The 15112-nt window shown below is 40.9% G+C and overlaps 1 protein-coding gene and 1 long non-coding RNA gene across 2 annotated transcripts in view; one reads left to right on the forward strand and one right to left on the reverse strand.

Annotated features, from left to right (window-relative positions):
* The window catches only part of LOC115024933 (heparan sulfate glucosamine 3-O-sulfotransferase 3A1-like), a 31203-nt gene extending 27794 nt beyond the window's left edge, over positions 1–3409 (reverse strand). The window contains 1 exon segment of the mRNA XM_029456832.1: positions 2812–3409. Within this exon segment, the coding sequence (XP_029312692.1) occupies positions 2812–3380 (569 nt within the window). The 5' untranslated portion in view covers positions 3381–3409.
* Positions 3410–3413: 4 nt separating this feature from the next.
* Positions 3414–15112, forward strand: part of LOC115024934 (uncharacterized) — a 32780-nt gene continuing 21081 nt past the window's right edge. Inside the window, exons 1-3 of the long non-coding RNA XR_003834166.1 lie at positions 3414–3553; positions 3670–3807; positions 9912–10014. This is a non-coding gene — a long non-coding RNA (uncharacterized LOC115024934). The remainder of the gene's footprint in view (positions 3554–3669; positions 3808–9911; positions 10015–15112) is intronic.

The raw sequence follows: 15112 nt of genomic DNA on the forward strand, positions 1-15112 counted from the left end.
TGGAGTCTAAGATAAAAGTGAAGTTTGAAGTTAAAAGCTACCAATGTTTCATGCTCTGGCAGCCGTGCTGTCAAAACGGGGAAATTTTATCCTTCTCAATAAATCACAGATTTTTGCATCATAGCTTTGGGTGTGCGCTGTGGAGTTTTTTGGGCAGTTGATGGAAATTCCCATAACAAGCCAGACAAGTATAATTCTGAGAAAGCTGGAAAAGGAGGCTGGAGATGTTGCCACGTCACATTAAGAGCTTAGAGGTGTTACAGTACACATTCCCATAGAGACAAGGAGACGAGTGATTCATGCGGAGGACACATATCGGCCTTGACAATAAACAAAGAGTCTCCTGAGACGGGAGCTTCTACGTTCTAAGTATTCACTGCTGCTAATGAAAGGAATCGCATAATTCAAGCAAATTGGACACAGTGATTAGTCACAGAAAATCTGGCCTTGTTTTGCACAAACAGATTGTTTGTTAAATGTATTTTTTATTTTAAAGGACAGTAGTATTGACATGTACTGGAAGCATGGAGCTGCATTTAGCAGTTCAACCTTGACAATTTCAAATGGTCACGTGTCAGATGAGTCTTAAACATGCCATGAAATCTTAAAAGCATCGGCACAGTAACTGTGGCTCCGAGGCACCGAGATTGCGGCCGATTTTTGACAAGGGCTAAGGATAAGTTGAGCGATACAATCAGACTGATTTCCTGATTTCGACAAGCACTTTTGAAGTGCACAAAAACACCTCTACATGACCTCGAGCCAACAACTTCAAATGAATGCGACTCAATCAAAAGCTTCCACAAAAACACAAACGCTATCAACAGGAAGACTCTCAGACGTTGTCTAGGAGAGATGACAAGATGAACTCCTGCAGAGTGGGCCACGCTGTAGTAACAGTTATTTATTCCTCTTTTCAATTCAAGGGTCCTTCTGTTTTAAATGGACGGCATTAAGGGGAACCGGCAACTAAGGTCTGTCCTTGGAGGCACGGTCCAAATTCCAGAGAATCTTGGCAACTCCTCGGGATAGATGGGACCCTCATGGATATAAAACCCCACAATGGATGAATAGGTAAACAGAAGGGTGTGAAAGAGTGATGGCGAAAAGAGAATGTTCACTCTCAGAGAGGCACAAAGAGGGAGGTGTGTGAGTGGGAGATGGGAGAGAGCCAGAGTGCTTGGGGGAGGAGAGGGGGTGAGCGAGAAGGGTTTGGAGGGAGTTGTCAGTGAGGGAGAGTAAAAGTTTTGTCTCCAGGCTTTTAGAGGGTGCTGTGTGTAGTGTTAACTCAATCAAAAGGTGAATTATACCTCCTGAGACACTCAGGTAACCTTTCATTATGGCCCTAATCCTTCTTAATAACAGAGTCGCAATGTCGGCAATGCCCCATTAGACAGAGAACCACTGAGAGGGAGAGCCATTATTCCCAACAGGCCTGTGGAAATGTGAACACACAACACTCACTCACACACACTCGCAGTGACAGATGAAATCAATCACAAATTCGACTTGAGCGAGGAGAATGCAGCATACTCCGTCATACGGAGATAGAGACATTGAAGGAGAGTAAATGTGTGTTTATGTGGGATCAGAGTTTCTCTAAAATTTCACTTTTGTCGGGCGAGACTGAAACCAATGCTATAAAAGCAAATTCAGACCGCCTCTATGGAATAAAGGATTGACAAGACTATAAACTTTGCTTCATTTGACCTTCAAAGATGTTGAAAACAAAATGACACAATATAAAACGTTTGATGTACTAAATTATGATTTTGGTACAATTTACTATTGGCACAATAAAACATTGTTGAACATTTATCTGCAGTAAAAAAAAAACCTTATTTCTACTTTTGTTAATTAGGGTTGCACTTTCTTAGTAGTCGGCACATAGGTTTGGCTTTTCTAGAAATCCCTGTTTTATTTTGTAGATTAGAAGCTCCAATAAGACTTTATGTAATACGCAAGAAAAAAGCGTTTAAGATTTGTCGTTGTCAAAAGTACATAAACAATAATAAATAATTTAACAATTAATTTGTAACAAGTTTGATTGATGCCTAAAGTAATGGACAAATGGGTTAAACAAATGCAATAAATCTAATAAAAACTTTTGAAAAGTTATGTAAAAAGTGAAAGAAGTCTGTTTACTGAACTGTTCTCTCCAAAGTACTACATGTGAAATAAATTAAATGTTTAGAAAAAATAGAGCACAAACTTGTTTGAAGTTGAAGCTGATGTAGTTATATACAATTATACAAAGCAATAATGTTTCAACTGAGAAAATGTAAATTGCAACTTGTTTAGATTTTTAAATACTTAAGATTTATCCCTGTCTTATTTCCCAGCCTAATCAAGCTGCAAACTGTGATTCCTCTATGGCCCTGGCCAAAGCAACTTAAAGGCAGTCAACCCTAAAATGTGCAACAAAATGAGCAGCCTGATAACATCTAATGAAAGCAGACCTAATGTATCGTAATAAATCAACAGGCTGTCCGCAGTGCTTCATCCAGCAGCAGTTAGGCCACTTCTACAAAAGTTGAGATGTTAAATAGAGATTTTTGGGTTACGTAGACTAATCTTTTTTAGTGATGGAGTGGTAGGCAAAATTAATAGTTGGATAAACACAATCTATCATGGCAATTTAATGACTAATACCAATATACAGAAGTTGCCTAAATGATATGTGGGTTCTTAATTTATTTATTCTAATATCTAATTTACCTCAGTTTGATGAATATTAATTCTTAATACGTATGTCGTTTAAATTCCGAGATTTTTTTTCCAATAAACATAATCAATTTGTTAAATATTCACCTGTACCACTCCAGCCCGTTGTCATAGTTGCGGTCGAAGAAGTGCGGCTCCGCTCCCACGGCTCTGATGTCAGGATGAACCCGGAGAAACTCCAGCAGAGCCCGGGTCCCTCCTTTCTTCACCCCGATGATGAGAGCCTGCGGCAGCTTCTTTCTCCCCTCCCCGAGCGGACTGAGTTTACCTGCGAACCTCGGCGACACTTTCCTGGAAGCAACTAAATCCGGAGGCGGCAAGATGAAAGACTCTTCCTCGGGCAGTTCCAAAACCTGCCCCGCGCGCTGATCCGCGAGGACCCGTGAGGAGCGCCTGGCAGCCCCGTAGCCGAAGAGCTCCGAACCGGCAGTCCATTGGTACGCCAGTCTTTTAGTCCTCAGCGACCTCAAGTCCTCGAAGAGCCCTGCAGCGCGGCTGGAGGACGCCTTGACCGGTGAGGGTGAGGTGGTGCTGCAGCGGTCGGTGAGGCAGTGCAGGAGGAAGAGAGAGGTGAGGAGGGAGCACAGCATGACCGCCGCTTTCCTGAAGATGCCTCGGGACGGGGGGTCGAGTTTACTGATGCGGCTAAAAGCCATACCGGTCCATGGGTGGTCGGTGCAGGAGCCACAGCCATGCTAGGCACACATTGTTGAGTCTTATTGCCATGAAGAAACCGAGGAGTGAGTCTTCTTCATCCACAGTGTGCTGTGGGGATAACACCTCTGTCGCCTCCAAAAAAAAAAGAAGCCAAATGTTACCTGCTGCACAGGTGAGAAAGATAACGCTCAAACTGACCGAAAATAGCCAAATTATCAGCCCACAGATACTTCTACAATTATATATGCACTCAGGTAATAAACTCTCTTCTTCCCTTGCTCCATGTAGGATGCCACCACGAGCCCTGATGTACCACCCGCACGTGTATAGAGTTGTAAACTTGCCTCGCATGTCAGGTTGCTTGACAGGCACCTCCCTGGCCAATGAGATAAAGTGAGAAGCAGACAGGAGCCAATGATATTCCAGGTAGGCGGAGACACTGATATACAGAACATTTCAGGCAAATTAAAGGGAATTTCCATGGACAAAATAAAGTTGTGAAACAGGAAAAAATCATGCATAGACACACTTAAATACAATAATTTACAGAGAAACATGACACAAAGACATTTGCAAATTTCAAAGTGCAGACAAATATACATATTTCCAAATATATTTATTTTTAATTTAATCCTTATTTAAATGGTATTCTCCTTGAGATCACGCTAAAAACCAACCGAACACCCACACACCACCTCTGTGTACAAACAGACAGAAGCTGCTGTCAAGTTTGCTGGAGTCATTTTCAAGATATGTTTGTTTAGTGCATCGTCCCCAGATTTTTCCACTGAGGCAGCTTGTTTTGAGATGCAAAAACAGTTCTTCCTCAGATCTTCAAAACACTTGTGGGACCATTTCTCCACATGCAGTTGAAGTTAGGCCACCAAAGAAGATGCCCTCCACCACAAACTCTTTTTTTATGACACGTAGAAGAACAAAAAAAGTGAAAGAATGATAACGGGGCACATTATTTCTTTACAAGTGAACAAGAACACAACCAAATGTTTCACATCTGCTCTTGCCTTTTGCGTATTAGCATGAGAATGTGCAGGCAGTGCTTCAATGCTGCACAGCTCACTGCTTGAGAAAGAGGATGGAGACCTCAACACTGGGCTGTATTGCAAGTGCCAGATGTCCCCCCATGTTGTCGAAACAATACATGGGGGTGTCCTGCATTTAACAAATCCCACCCCGTGTCTTTTCTCTGTCTCCCTGACACTGGAGAGATGCTCGACCCCCTCAAACCAACTGTGTTGACATGCAGCATTCCCTCACAGAGGTCAAATGGCTTCACACTCCTTCTTATCGTAGACAAATACTGGTAAAATAATTATGTTTAAAGAAGTCATGTTCTCTTTCTTTTCATGACACATTGAATGTTGAAAGTTCCTCTGCTAGCGCACTTTATTTATTTATTTATGTATTTAAACAGTTATGAAAGGGACAATCAGACAGCATAGTACCTACATAGAGATCCCCACCCTCTTGGTCCGGACCCCCTACAGAGGTCATAAGATAAATCTGGGGGGTCATACATGATTCACGAGAAAGGGCAGAATCCAAAACTAATTTCTTCTACACAAAATGTTTTTTTCTTTGACTTTTCTCCTTATTTAGTTTTTAGTGAAATAGTGGACTAGAAGTACTAGGATCCTTTTCCTAAGTAAAGGTTGTAATGCAGCAGTATACATATACACAGTTACAAGAAGAAGTCCTGCATTCAAAATCCCACTAATGAAAAGTATAAGTTCTCATTTTCTCACTTTCCGAATTTTGTATTATTATACATACTATATTATTGGATCATGTTCATGATGCATTATGGTGGAGGAAGTACTCAAATCATTTCCTACTGCAATAAAAACTACTCCAAGTAGAAGAACTGCATTAAATATGTAACTATGTAAAAGTACTAGTACTAGTACTATTGGCAAAATGTACTTTATAAAGATAAAAGTACTTGTGAGCATTATACTGTTTTTCTTATGTTATTGGATTATTATCATTTATGCATTATAGCGTAGCATTTTAATCTTGTAGTTGGTCGAGGTGGAGATCATTTTAACTACTTTATACACTGTTCGGTAGTTAAAGCAATCTTTAAACAATGTGCCATATTTCATAAAATGATTATGTTTTGGATGCATAGAAATGTTTATTATCTGCAAGGAAACCATAGTTGTGAAATAAATATAGTTAAGTAAAAATCAATATTTTTACTTTTAAAAAGTATATCTACCTCTTAAATGTAGTGGACTGAAAGTATGAATTGCATAAATTGGAAGTAAAGTACAAGTACCTCAAAAGTATATTAAGTACAGTACTTGAGTAAATGTACAGAGTTACTTCCCACCACTGATTCCACCCTTGAAGCCTCTCAAAGATAATGTGTGTGAAACAATCAGAAAAGAGAAAATCACAGACATATTACACTTGTGTTGAGGGGTCGCTGATAAAGACCATTGATTAATCTAATAGCACTGTTGTCATCAGTGGCATCTGAGTAGGTACTCGAAATCTGGGGCGTGCTTCGTGCAACGTAACCATTTTCAGCCGGATTTAAAGTTTGCGCAGCAACACATACTTCCTTAAAAAAAAACAGCATTTAGTGTGTAATTACACACCCAGACATTTGTGCTTTTAGAAAAATGTGCAAGCAGTCTAGAAGGCATGTAAAAACGTAATTCGGCTTTCATCTTCGCCATTTATCCAAATTGCAGCACTATGGTTACCCTGACGCAGCCTTTTTGGAATCTTGGATGCAGAGTTGGGGTTTTAAATTTAAAGGGAGAACAAACACAAACTGTTTATTATCCTTTTGAATATAATCTTGCATTTACTTTGCATATTGAATACATTCTCAGGGCAGGCCATGGGAAAGCTAGCATGTGCCAAGGCGAAACAAAATAAGGAACGACGGAATTATCTGCATCTGATTGTTGTTTCATGGAAATGTATAAACCATACCTAGACTTGTGCATTCGGTCTCTCAAATGCACCACAGTGAGAAAAAAGTAATGCAGAAACTTTTTCCATTGCCGAGCTGGCCAAGTAGTTAGACCGTGTCTCAGCCATGCACATAGTCTCAAGACAGGTTTATGAACTGAGGTTTGGGAGCTGTCAGTTTGGAGGAGACATCTTTACTGCCATTATAATTGGCTTTACGTTTCTAGACCTGAAACCTGTGCCGATAAAATATTTTTATTTTCGGGAAAATATTCAGTTGTAGTTTTGGACAACCAGACGGTTTTAATGGCTTGTAAATTGAATACATTGCTAAAACTTATGCTTGATATTGAAATATTGTCCAGAAAAAAGATACAATGCTCCATGGGGCGAACATGGTTAGAAACAGATGCAGCTAGTAAAAAATAAGATTTACACATGGAAATTGTATGGATGTAATTTACGACATGTTCCTTGCCTAAACTAAGATCAGCGTCACAAATTTCCACACAAGCCGGGCAGCTTCTTAGCTCCAGAGCTTCATCTCCTAAAACCATCTCATTTTGAGTAAAATTGAAATGGCATTGCACACTCAAGAGCTTAATTAGGTATGTTAGTAAGAACTTAAGAAAACTAAACATATACAGTACAAATCCTACCACCCAGCTGGCTATAGGAGATTTGTACAATACATTTAGATGCAACAGTTATAGAGAAAACATGAAATCCCCTTCTTGGTACTCAATCTTTTAATTAAATTAAAGAAAACATGCAAATTTCAAACACTGTATTTGCACATATGTTTGTGGTGTGTGAGCAATGACTCAATGTTTTACTGAAACAGGGTGTTTTTCTTTCACTGCAAGAGGAAATGTACTCGTTCTATATACACAGCTGTTGGCTATTCATCGAGGTCTTCTGCTTCTTTGGCAGGCCGTGCGCTGAACAGGAAGGGTTTCTATTGAGCACGGAAACCCAAATAAATTGTGCTCTTAATCAGATTAATGATCATCTGAAGTGAGCTGTTTCTCTAAATAGACTCAAAATGTCAACATACAACCAATTTGAATTAAGCACACAAGCAATTACACTCCATTCATCAATGCTTTATCTTAATATTTGTTTTTTCTGATGTTTGCTGCAAGCAGAAGAGGAGAAGATGGCATGCAATTATAGATTTCTGTCTTTAAAAAGAATGTGGTGGTATGATTAAGGTTATATAAAGTTAATACATGTTTAAATATTTTCAAGGGGAAAACTATTACTTCAAATTTTAAATAATTAAATTCATCTTACAAAATTTGGTGCCATTGGTTATACTTCAAAACAATACAATAATTAATGTATGCACACATGGAGATGAATAAAATTAAGATTAAGCGACCTTGTTGTCAGTGTGTGTGATGCCAAAGCTTGTGTTGTATCTGAAATGAGTCTCACAGCTAGTGTGTGGTGTGTTAACATTTATGTCGCATTCCTTCCTCCAAGAGGCAGCAGGATGCAGCTGATTATGAGAGAGGCAGGCGGGGTGGGGAGGGGAGGGAGGGAGGCGCTGTTCCAGTTGGAAGGTCGTGCGGCTGTATGTCCATCTCTACAGGCCGGTAATCAAGTTTAAAGACACGCTAGTGTGGGTACAGAAAGGTTAATGGCACATGTGGCTGGTTATCACAAACAGAAGAACAATTGTGCAAATTAATCTCCAAATGCACTTAGCACTAGGAAAATAATGTCATGGTGACTTTGAGTCAAGCTAAAGTATGAAACACCCTTTAAATGCTCCACATGAGAAATTGTACCATGGAGCTACAAATCTGGATTTTTTTTAAATCTTAAGTATTTCTCCATAACATTGTGTGCCACTGTGTGGGTGTGGCAGTGGCCTCGCAACTAAGCAAACAACCGCAACAACTGTCATCAGATTTTGACTCAAATATTGCAACATCTTGATTGGTACATAGAAATATCCAGTGTCACTTTATTCCAACTGAGACAAAAACAAATATACAGAAAGCTTTCGTGTAAAAATAACAAAAACTGTTTGGCGGAAGATCGTGCTCATGAAGGACCCCATCACTCAGAGTATTTAGACATTTAGGGGGACCTGTTTATGCAACATTATCATCCAGTATAGCCTCTATAACCTCTATAAGCAGGCTGTAGGAAGAGATGATAGCATCATTACACAAATGCACACCATGTTGACCTTTTGACCCTGCTTCGAGCCTGGGACAAGGCCAAACCGGGGAGATGGTGATGGGTGATATAGGGTTGATATTGGCGTCCAAATGACCAGCACAGATGATGCGTCACATGTGAGCCCATTAGAGCCCCATTGGATGCGGTGTGCTGTGTTCATTAAAAAGCAATATGTGGAAGTCTGATCTGCCATATCCTGCAGATAAGTATCTGCTCATACATCCAAAGAAGACAGCTAGGCTGTGGGTTGTTTTAGCCACCGGGCAGGGTAATCTCAAAGCACAGATCCTCCAACTGTGAGTTCGAATTAAACATGTTGCTAACTGAGCCTGAAATTGTGTGGGATTGAGGTTTAGGGCCTGCAATCTGGCCAGGATATCTTCACGCTGTTTGTTACTGTAATGCGATGATGGAGCCCAAACAGAATCGATTAAAGCAATCATTTGCTGAATCAGGTGTTTTTCTTCCTTGATGCAATAACCGTATGACATTTCCGTGCCGCTTCTGTGGCCTCGACATGAAGTAGAGCAGTACATGCAGAGCAGCAACAGTCTTTATTTTGGCAAATGACCATGTTCCATGTCAAATAATTGACAAAATGCAGTATCACAGACGATGTGAACATTATACTAGCTGTAGCACTGAATATGTGATATTGTGGTTTTAAAGCATATTGCACAACCACAACTGGGACTTGATGATATCATAGCAATCAGACCCATTTAAAGCAACCTTTTTGTTGCACGGTTATTTCACATCACACACCAGCAATATCACGTTGTCCCTCTCACCTATTTTCTTTGAAAGCGATATCAATCCCAGCCATGACACCTCAAAAACCTCCGTCTGTAAATGAGCTCTGTGTGGTCTTGAACCCACACTGAGGTTGCAAGTCAGCCCCGGCTTCCACACATTGATGGACATGTGAGAGTCGGAACGTCGTCCAAGACAAACAAGACCCTCAGTTTGTGTGATTATGCTGCATAGTTAGAATAATTGACGGTGAAAGCAAAACAGAGGATGACAGGGGCAGCTGCTGTCAGAGTTGGGAAACAGGACGGTGTACAGCATGATGTATGGGGAGAGGCTGTTTTTGGAGCTCCTAGACCACCCTCCTCCCCTTTAATGAACTCCCTAAAGGGTATATAAGCAGAGATGCAGCTATAGACAAGACTGTGGTGCTGGATGTGGCGGATATTGCCTTACCTCTGGAGAGGGCTCCATTGCTAATGACAAATGGACGGTTGAAGTGTCTGAAAAGAGATTGATCTCCTTACATTTTACCCCACAGACATTCCATCTTTACCTGGACCATATATGAGGTGTGCCGTGACATTAACGCTAACCTTTCACGACTGTCAGATTTAAGATTTTCTTTTTGTTTTCAGGTGCACCCAGGCTAGAAACCACACACTCTGAAAACACCTGAGATTGATCCCCCCCTTCAAAGAGGTCATGAGAACTGGGATAACTGGCAAGGAGAGCGTGCCTGTGAGTATATTTGGGGTGATGCTTAAAGGGATCGTGTTGCATCTGATGTCGTCACCAGACATCCTGAGGGGCATGAGGACGACTAATACACTGAGCAATTTGTTAGCAGTGTTAATAACGGCAAGCAACAATGTAATTCCCTGGGTTTTAAAATGAATTAAAAAGCTTCATCCTAATGATTAAAACAATAACTGATTATTATGCCGCAGTAGATCTGATTATATAAGTTTAGGGAGGCAAGTATGTTTGAATATTTCATAAAACTCCCATTTTAAATAACATCAGTGAACAGGGCTGATGAGTAGGAAATGATGTTCTGGGGTGATTTTTCTTTGTCAATTGGAAAATAAACTGGCCATCTCTCACTGCCGATAAGGTTGCTTTTTTCATCTTTCATGCGTAGGTGAGGCGCTAACCTCTCGCCGCACTATGGCAATATTTACATCAGAGAGGATCTCGTCCGGTCACATAGAAAATATGTAATGAAGACTATTTGTTAATGTCAGCGTGATGCCTCCTGAAATAATCGGAGCCCTCAGCCATTTATTTTTTTAGACCTGTTAGAAGTCTAATTAAATGTATGTCTTGGACGACTCGTTAATAAGAAATAAAGCAGGAATGATTGTTAGATGCGGCACATAATCAAAAAGCAGTGACATGGTGGCGTTGCTTCTTTTTCTAAGCTCTTCCTCAAAATGATTGTTTTGGCACGAAAAAGATAGCAATTGTCTGTCGGAGTACTATTAAAGTATTACAGCTTAAAGTAGCTCCACACATTTCAGACCTTTAGTCTATAATTGCTCCCTTTTAAGAATAAATAATTTCACCATGCATCAGGACCACTGATTCACCTAAAAACAGGTATTGAGGTAAAGGTTAGATTCAGTATTTTAAGTGTGGTGCCAATTAGCTAGCTCAGACTTCGGTTGCATGCTAGAACAAGAGACTCAGGAAGCCGCTTGAAGCAGCTTTGTCATTTACATTCCTGCAGAAATGTGCGCCTTTCAAAACTCACAAGAAATGACATATTTGCATACTTACACATACAATTACAGACCCCCAAAACAATCTTCAAAGAGTGAAAATACCATTGTATGCTAAGAAGACACCACCACACATCATTCAATCTTGAAACATCTCCTACATTCAAAAGCATGTGGTTAAATTAATTATCTTTTCCATTCAAACCCTAATTCAAGAGTTGTTTTTTTGCCAACTATAATGACAGGCTTTTAAATATTTGTTAAAAAAGCTCCAAAAAACTTTGTCAAACTGACAAACCCAGGTTGCAACAAGTTTTCTTTTTAGGAATATTTAGTCTTCAAACCGAATCTGAGATTTTTTCCAGACATGACAAATCCTCCAGAGCTGTTGTCACAGGCGGAGAGGTAGACTACTTACATGACTTGTGACTTTCATATACAAAATTGGAAGAGTTCCCTATTGAAATCCAAAAATGTATCCCATGTAAGGGAAGGGTCAATGCACAGACGTCTCCATACTTAATGCAACAACAATATGCTCTAGTAAAAGATGTAAATGTGTCTTTAAAGCTCCTATTTCCACCTTATCTTTGAAGACGCCTTTGGCCAATGTGCACACTTCAAATGCACTACTCAATCAAAGCTTTATATTCAGTCTGTATTTGAACCTCTTTCACGTTGTTCTAGTACAGCCTTCAACTAAGTCTTAAATGTCTATCTTTACAACAAAGTCACTTAAAGTTAATCACTGCAGAGCAAGGCAATCAAAGCTATAAACGTTGCTCAACTGTTAGAATTGTAACTACCCTGGGCCTTGCTGAAGTCAGGTGGACCCTTCACTGGGTGAAACTGCTAAAGCTATTAAGGGATGAGAGTCCCTGTGCTACAGAACATTAACTGAGATCCATCAGCACCAGGGAGGCTGCAGACAAATAGTGTACACATAGACAGACACATATACACAGCCACATCTGCTGAGAAACTGACACACACAGACATATTTATACACACATGGAGACACCAAGACACACTGATCGCAGAGCCCAGACAGATGTGACCGCTCTTACAATCGAAACAGAACCACATCTGGGCTAACAGTTAGGTATGTGGATGTTTCCCAGGAGTGTTCCCCTCTATACCCCAAACGTACTGACCGCTCCACCCACACATGCTAAAGACGCAGCGCCAGTGTGTTGTGTATGTACTTTTGTAGTTGTCTTCCAATTCTCAACCTGGTCAAAGTGTTACATTCCAGACACACACCTTACCACAAAGCTTTAAGTCTGACTGAAAAAGAGGAGATCCCTTCTCACTCTGATGAGCTGCCAAGGAAGGGAGAATGAGAATAAAACATGGTGTCGTAACGCAACTTTTACCACTCGTAGGATGACAGACAGTGATAAAATGAAAGTCTGGCCAAGGTTGCGTCAACTCCCCTACATACGTAATGAGGATAGGGAATGCAGATGCATAAGAGAAGTATCAGTCCCATTGCTTTGAAAATGCTTTTTATTACCGCCAAGGAAGTTATGTTTTTGGCTCTGTTTGTCTGTCAGCAGGACTATGGATAAACTACTGGCCCCATTTTCATGAAACTTGGTGGAAGGGTGAAGCCAAGGAAGTACCAAGGAAGTAGCATTGGTGCTGCATTCATGTGGTGTCGCACTAATCGGAAAAATTAGCTCCCATCTGGAAAAATCAAGTGAATGCCCCTTCTAGTTGAGTGTTATCGAAACACTCTGAGCAATGAAGTACAACACATCTTTTTCGCATCCATGCTCTTTTCACATTACGACTTAAAGTCAGAAGAACGACTTCCCAACACTGGAAATAGGACCAGCCGAGGAGCATGTGACTGCACCATTGCTCTTGGATGAGGTCTGCGTTCTCCGATTGCCATTCTAGTTATGAGGATGATTTAGACACTTTGCACCCAGAAACAAGAAGTGAAATGAATATCTCTTTACACTCTTTTCCCCTGCTCTGTTTAATTAATACCCTAGAACTCTGTCAAAGTCTATTTTACATAGAGACTGAAAAAGCTATCATTTAATGGGAAAGAAATCTAGGGTTGCTGAGCTCCCTGCTGCTGCAACTGCACTGAACATCGCCTCTGCCCCCCTCAACCACAATGTCAGCGCAACCTCATTTCGATGTACAGATAGGTGAGATAGGGCCAACACTTCTGCCGCCACAATTTGACACAACTAATTTAGAACTGGTCTTTTATGGAAGCCTGGAATATATTACCTTGCCAGAACATAATAATAATGGAGAAGCATCAATCAAACAGACCCTGTGCATACATTGTGTAATAAAGCTTATCTCTGGGTGACACAGTCCGTCTGACTCAGCCTGCCAGCCAGAACAAAACTATATGCGAGCTCTGCCATCAGGCGCCGGTTAACACTGCATAAATATGCAGTTTAGGAGTCAATGACATTTTAATAAGGTAAAGCTGACAGCTTACGGCTCACACACAAACACCCAGTTGTTTTCCAGAGTCCCAGAATCAAAAAATAGACAAGCTAAGAGTCTATGTCTACACAGAGTCACGCTGTGAGAAAGAATGTTGTTTCTTTGAATATGCATACCCCCCTCAGCTGTCATCACACACACACACACACCCGAAATCGTCAGACATTGGTGTGTGTCGTCGTCCCCCCCCCCCCTGAAATGTTTCTATAATTTTTTCCAGGCGTTAACTGGATTCAGCTGCTTGTGAACTACTTTGGCTCTCATCTCCACTTTCCATATTATTTAGAAGGGGCCTTTTTGTTGATGTATGGTGCAGAGCTTGTTTTGCTGACTGTTCTCACCGGCACCTCTCAAAGTCCTCATTGTGTCCTCGTGTGATGTCATTCCTCGCAAACACCTGGGAAATCCTGGAGTTTGTGGCAGAGTCTGTTTGGATGAGGCTTTTCACAGGCGTCTTGCATACCCGGTTGCATTTGGGACAGCTTAGTGTTTGTTAGCCGATGATTAATGGCGGCAATGGGTGTGCATATGGATTTTAGAGGGGAACAAATCTGTCCGATTTGTCAGCTGTGTTCATTCATAACACCAAAGGTTGAGCTAATATAATTTCTACATTTACATAAACTGATTATGTCTCAGCCAAACTGACATTACTCTCTAACTTCCCCTGACATATTTCATATTCAGAATATAATTCACTCTTCTGTGAAATATCCAACAAACTTTGTAAACTATTTATTCATTTATTTATCTCATAAAGACCGAGATAGTGTGATGCAAAGTCGAGAACTTTGTTATTTCGTGCCATGGCCTCCTCTCCACCTTGTCAATCAAAAGTAATGTCTGCTGTCATTGCATCACAGTTGCAGACAGCCGCCCTATTCGCGACAGAGGTCAACAGTCAGGACTATAGCGGCTCCAGATGGGCTGGAAAAACATCAGCTTCACAAACACACACACACACACATTTTTCCGTTCTTTAAGCAACGCCGATTAGCGCTCTGCACTCTTTTGGGCGTTTTGTATCAACTGGGATCTCACTGCAGTTGCCGGTGTCCCTCTTTTAGTCCCCTCGTCTTTGGAAAGAATGCCCTTCAACGTCAGTAATCCAAAAACTGCAACACACATGCTGCAGTCTTTATTCTTTATTTGGATCCCCATTAGACCCTGTTGTAGAGGGTGCTAATAACATATTTGGTAGCCTCTGTTTACCCACTGGCACCTAATGCATCACATTTAGCATAGCCTATCGCCCCTTGACACCCAGCCTACAGAGGAATGTGGAGATGGGTACAGGCAGAATGAGGGCTAATGGGGATGATCTTCTGAATGTGGACTGTTGCTCATTGTCACTGTGGTTCGGGCATTCTTCGAATTAGAAAGATCAGTGTGGGGACATGGCTCATTGGACTCCGAACGCTTGTAGTCCTGCTTCCTCCCTTTGTAATGTCTGGGTGAGCTCGGAGTAATGTCAACGTGATAGATTTCAGCTGTTTCTCGATGCTCGTAGTGACAATAAAAATGCAAATATGAAGCAATTAAGGCAGTAAAATCAAGTATGTGTCCTGCAAGATTACGTTCCCAAACAAGTAAACAAAGTTTCGAGGGAAACGTGATTTCTCATGGATTACGATCGC

This window comes from Cottoperca gobio, chromosome 19 (assembly GCF_900634415.1).
Source record: "Cottoperca gobio chromosome 19, fCotGob3.1, whole genome shotgun sequence".
In the NCBI taxonomy this organism is placed as follows: Eukaryota; Metazoa; Chordata; class Actinopteri; order Perciformes; family Bovichtidae; genus Cottoperca; species Cottoperca gobio.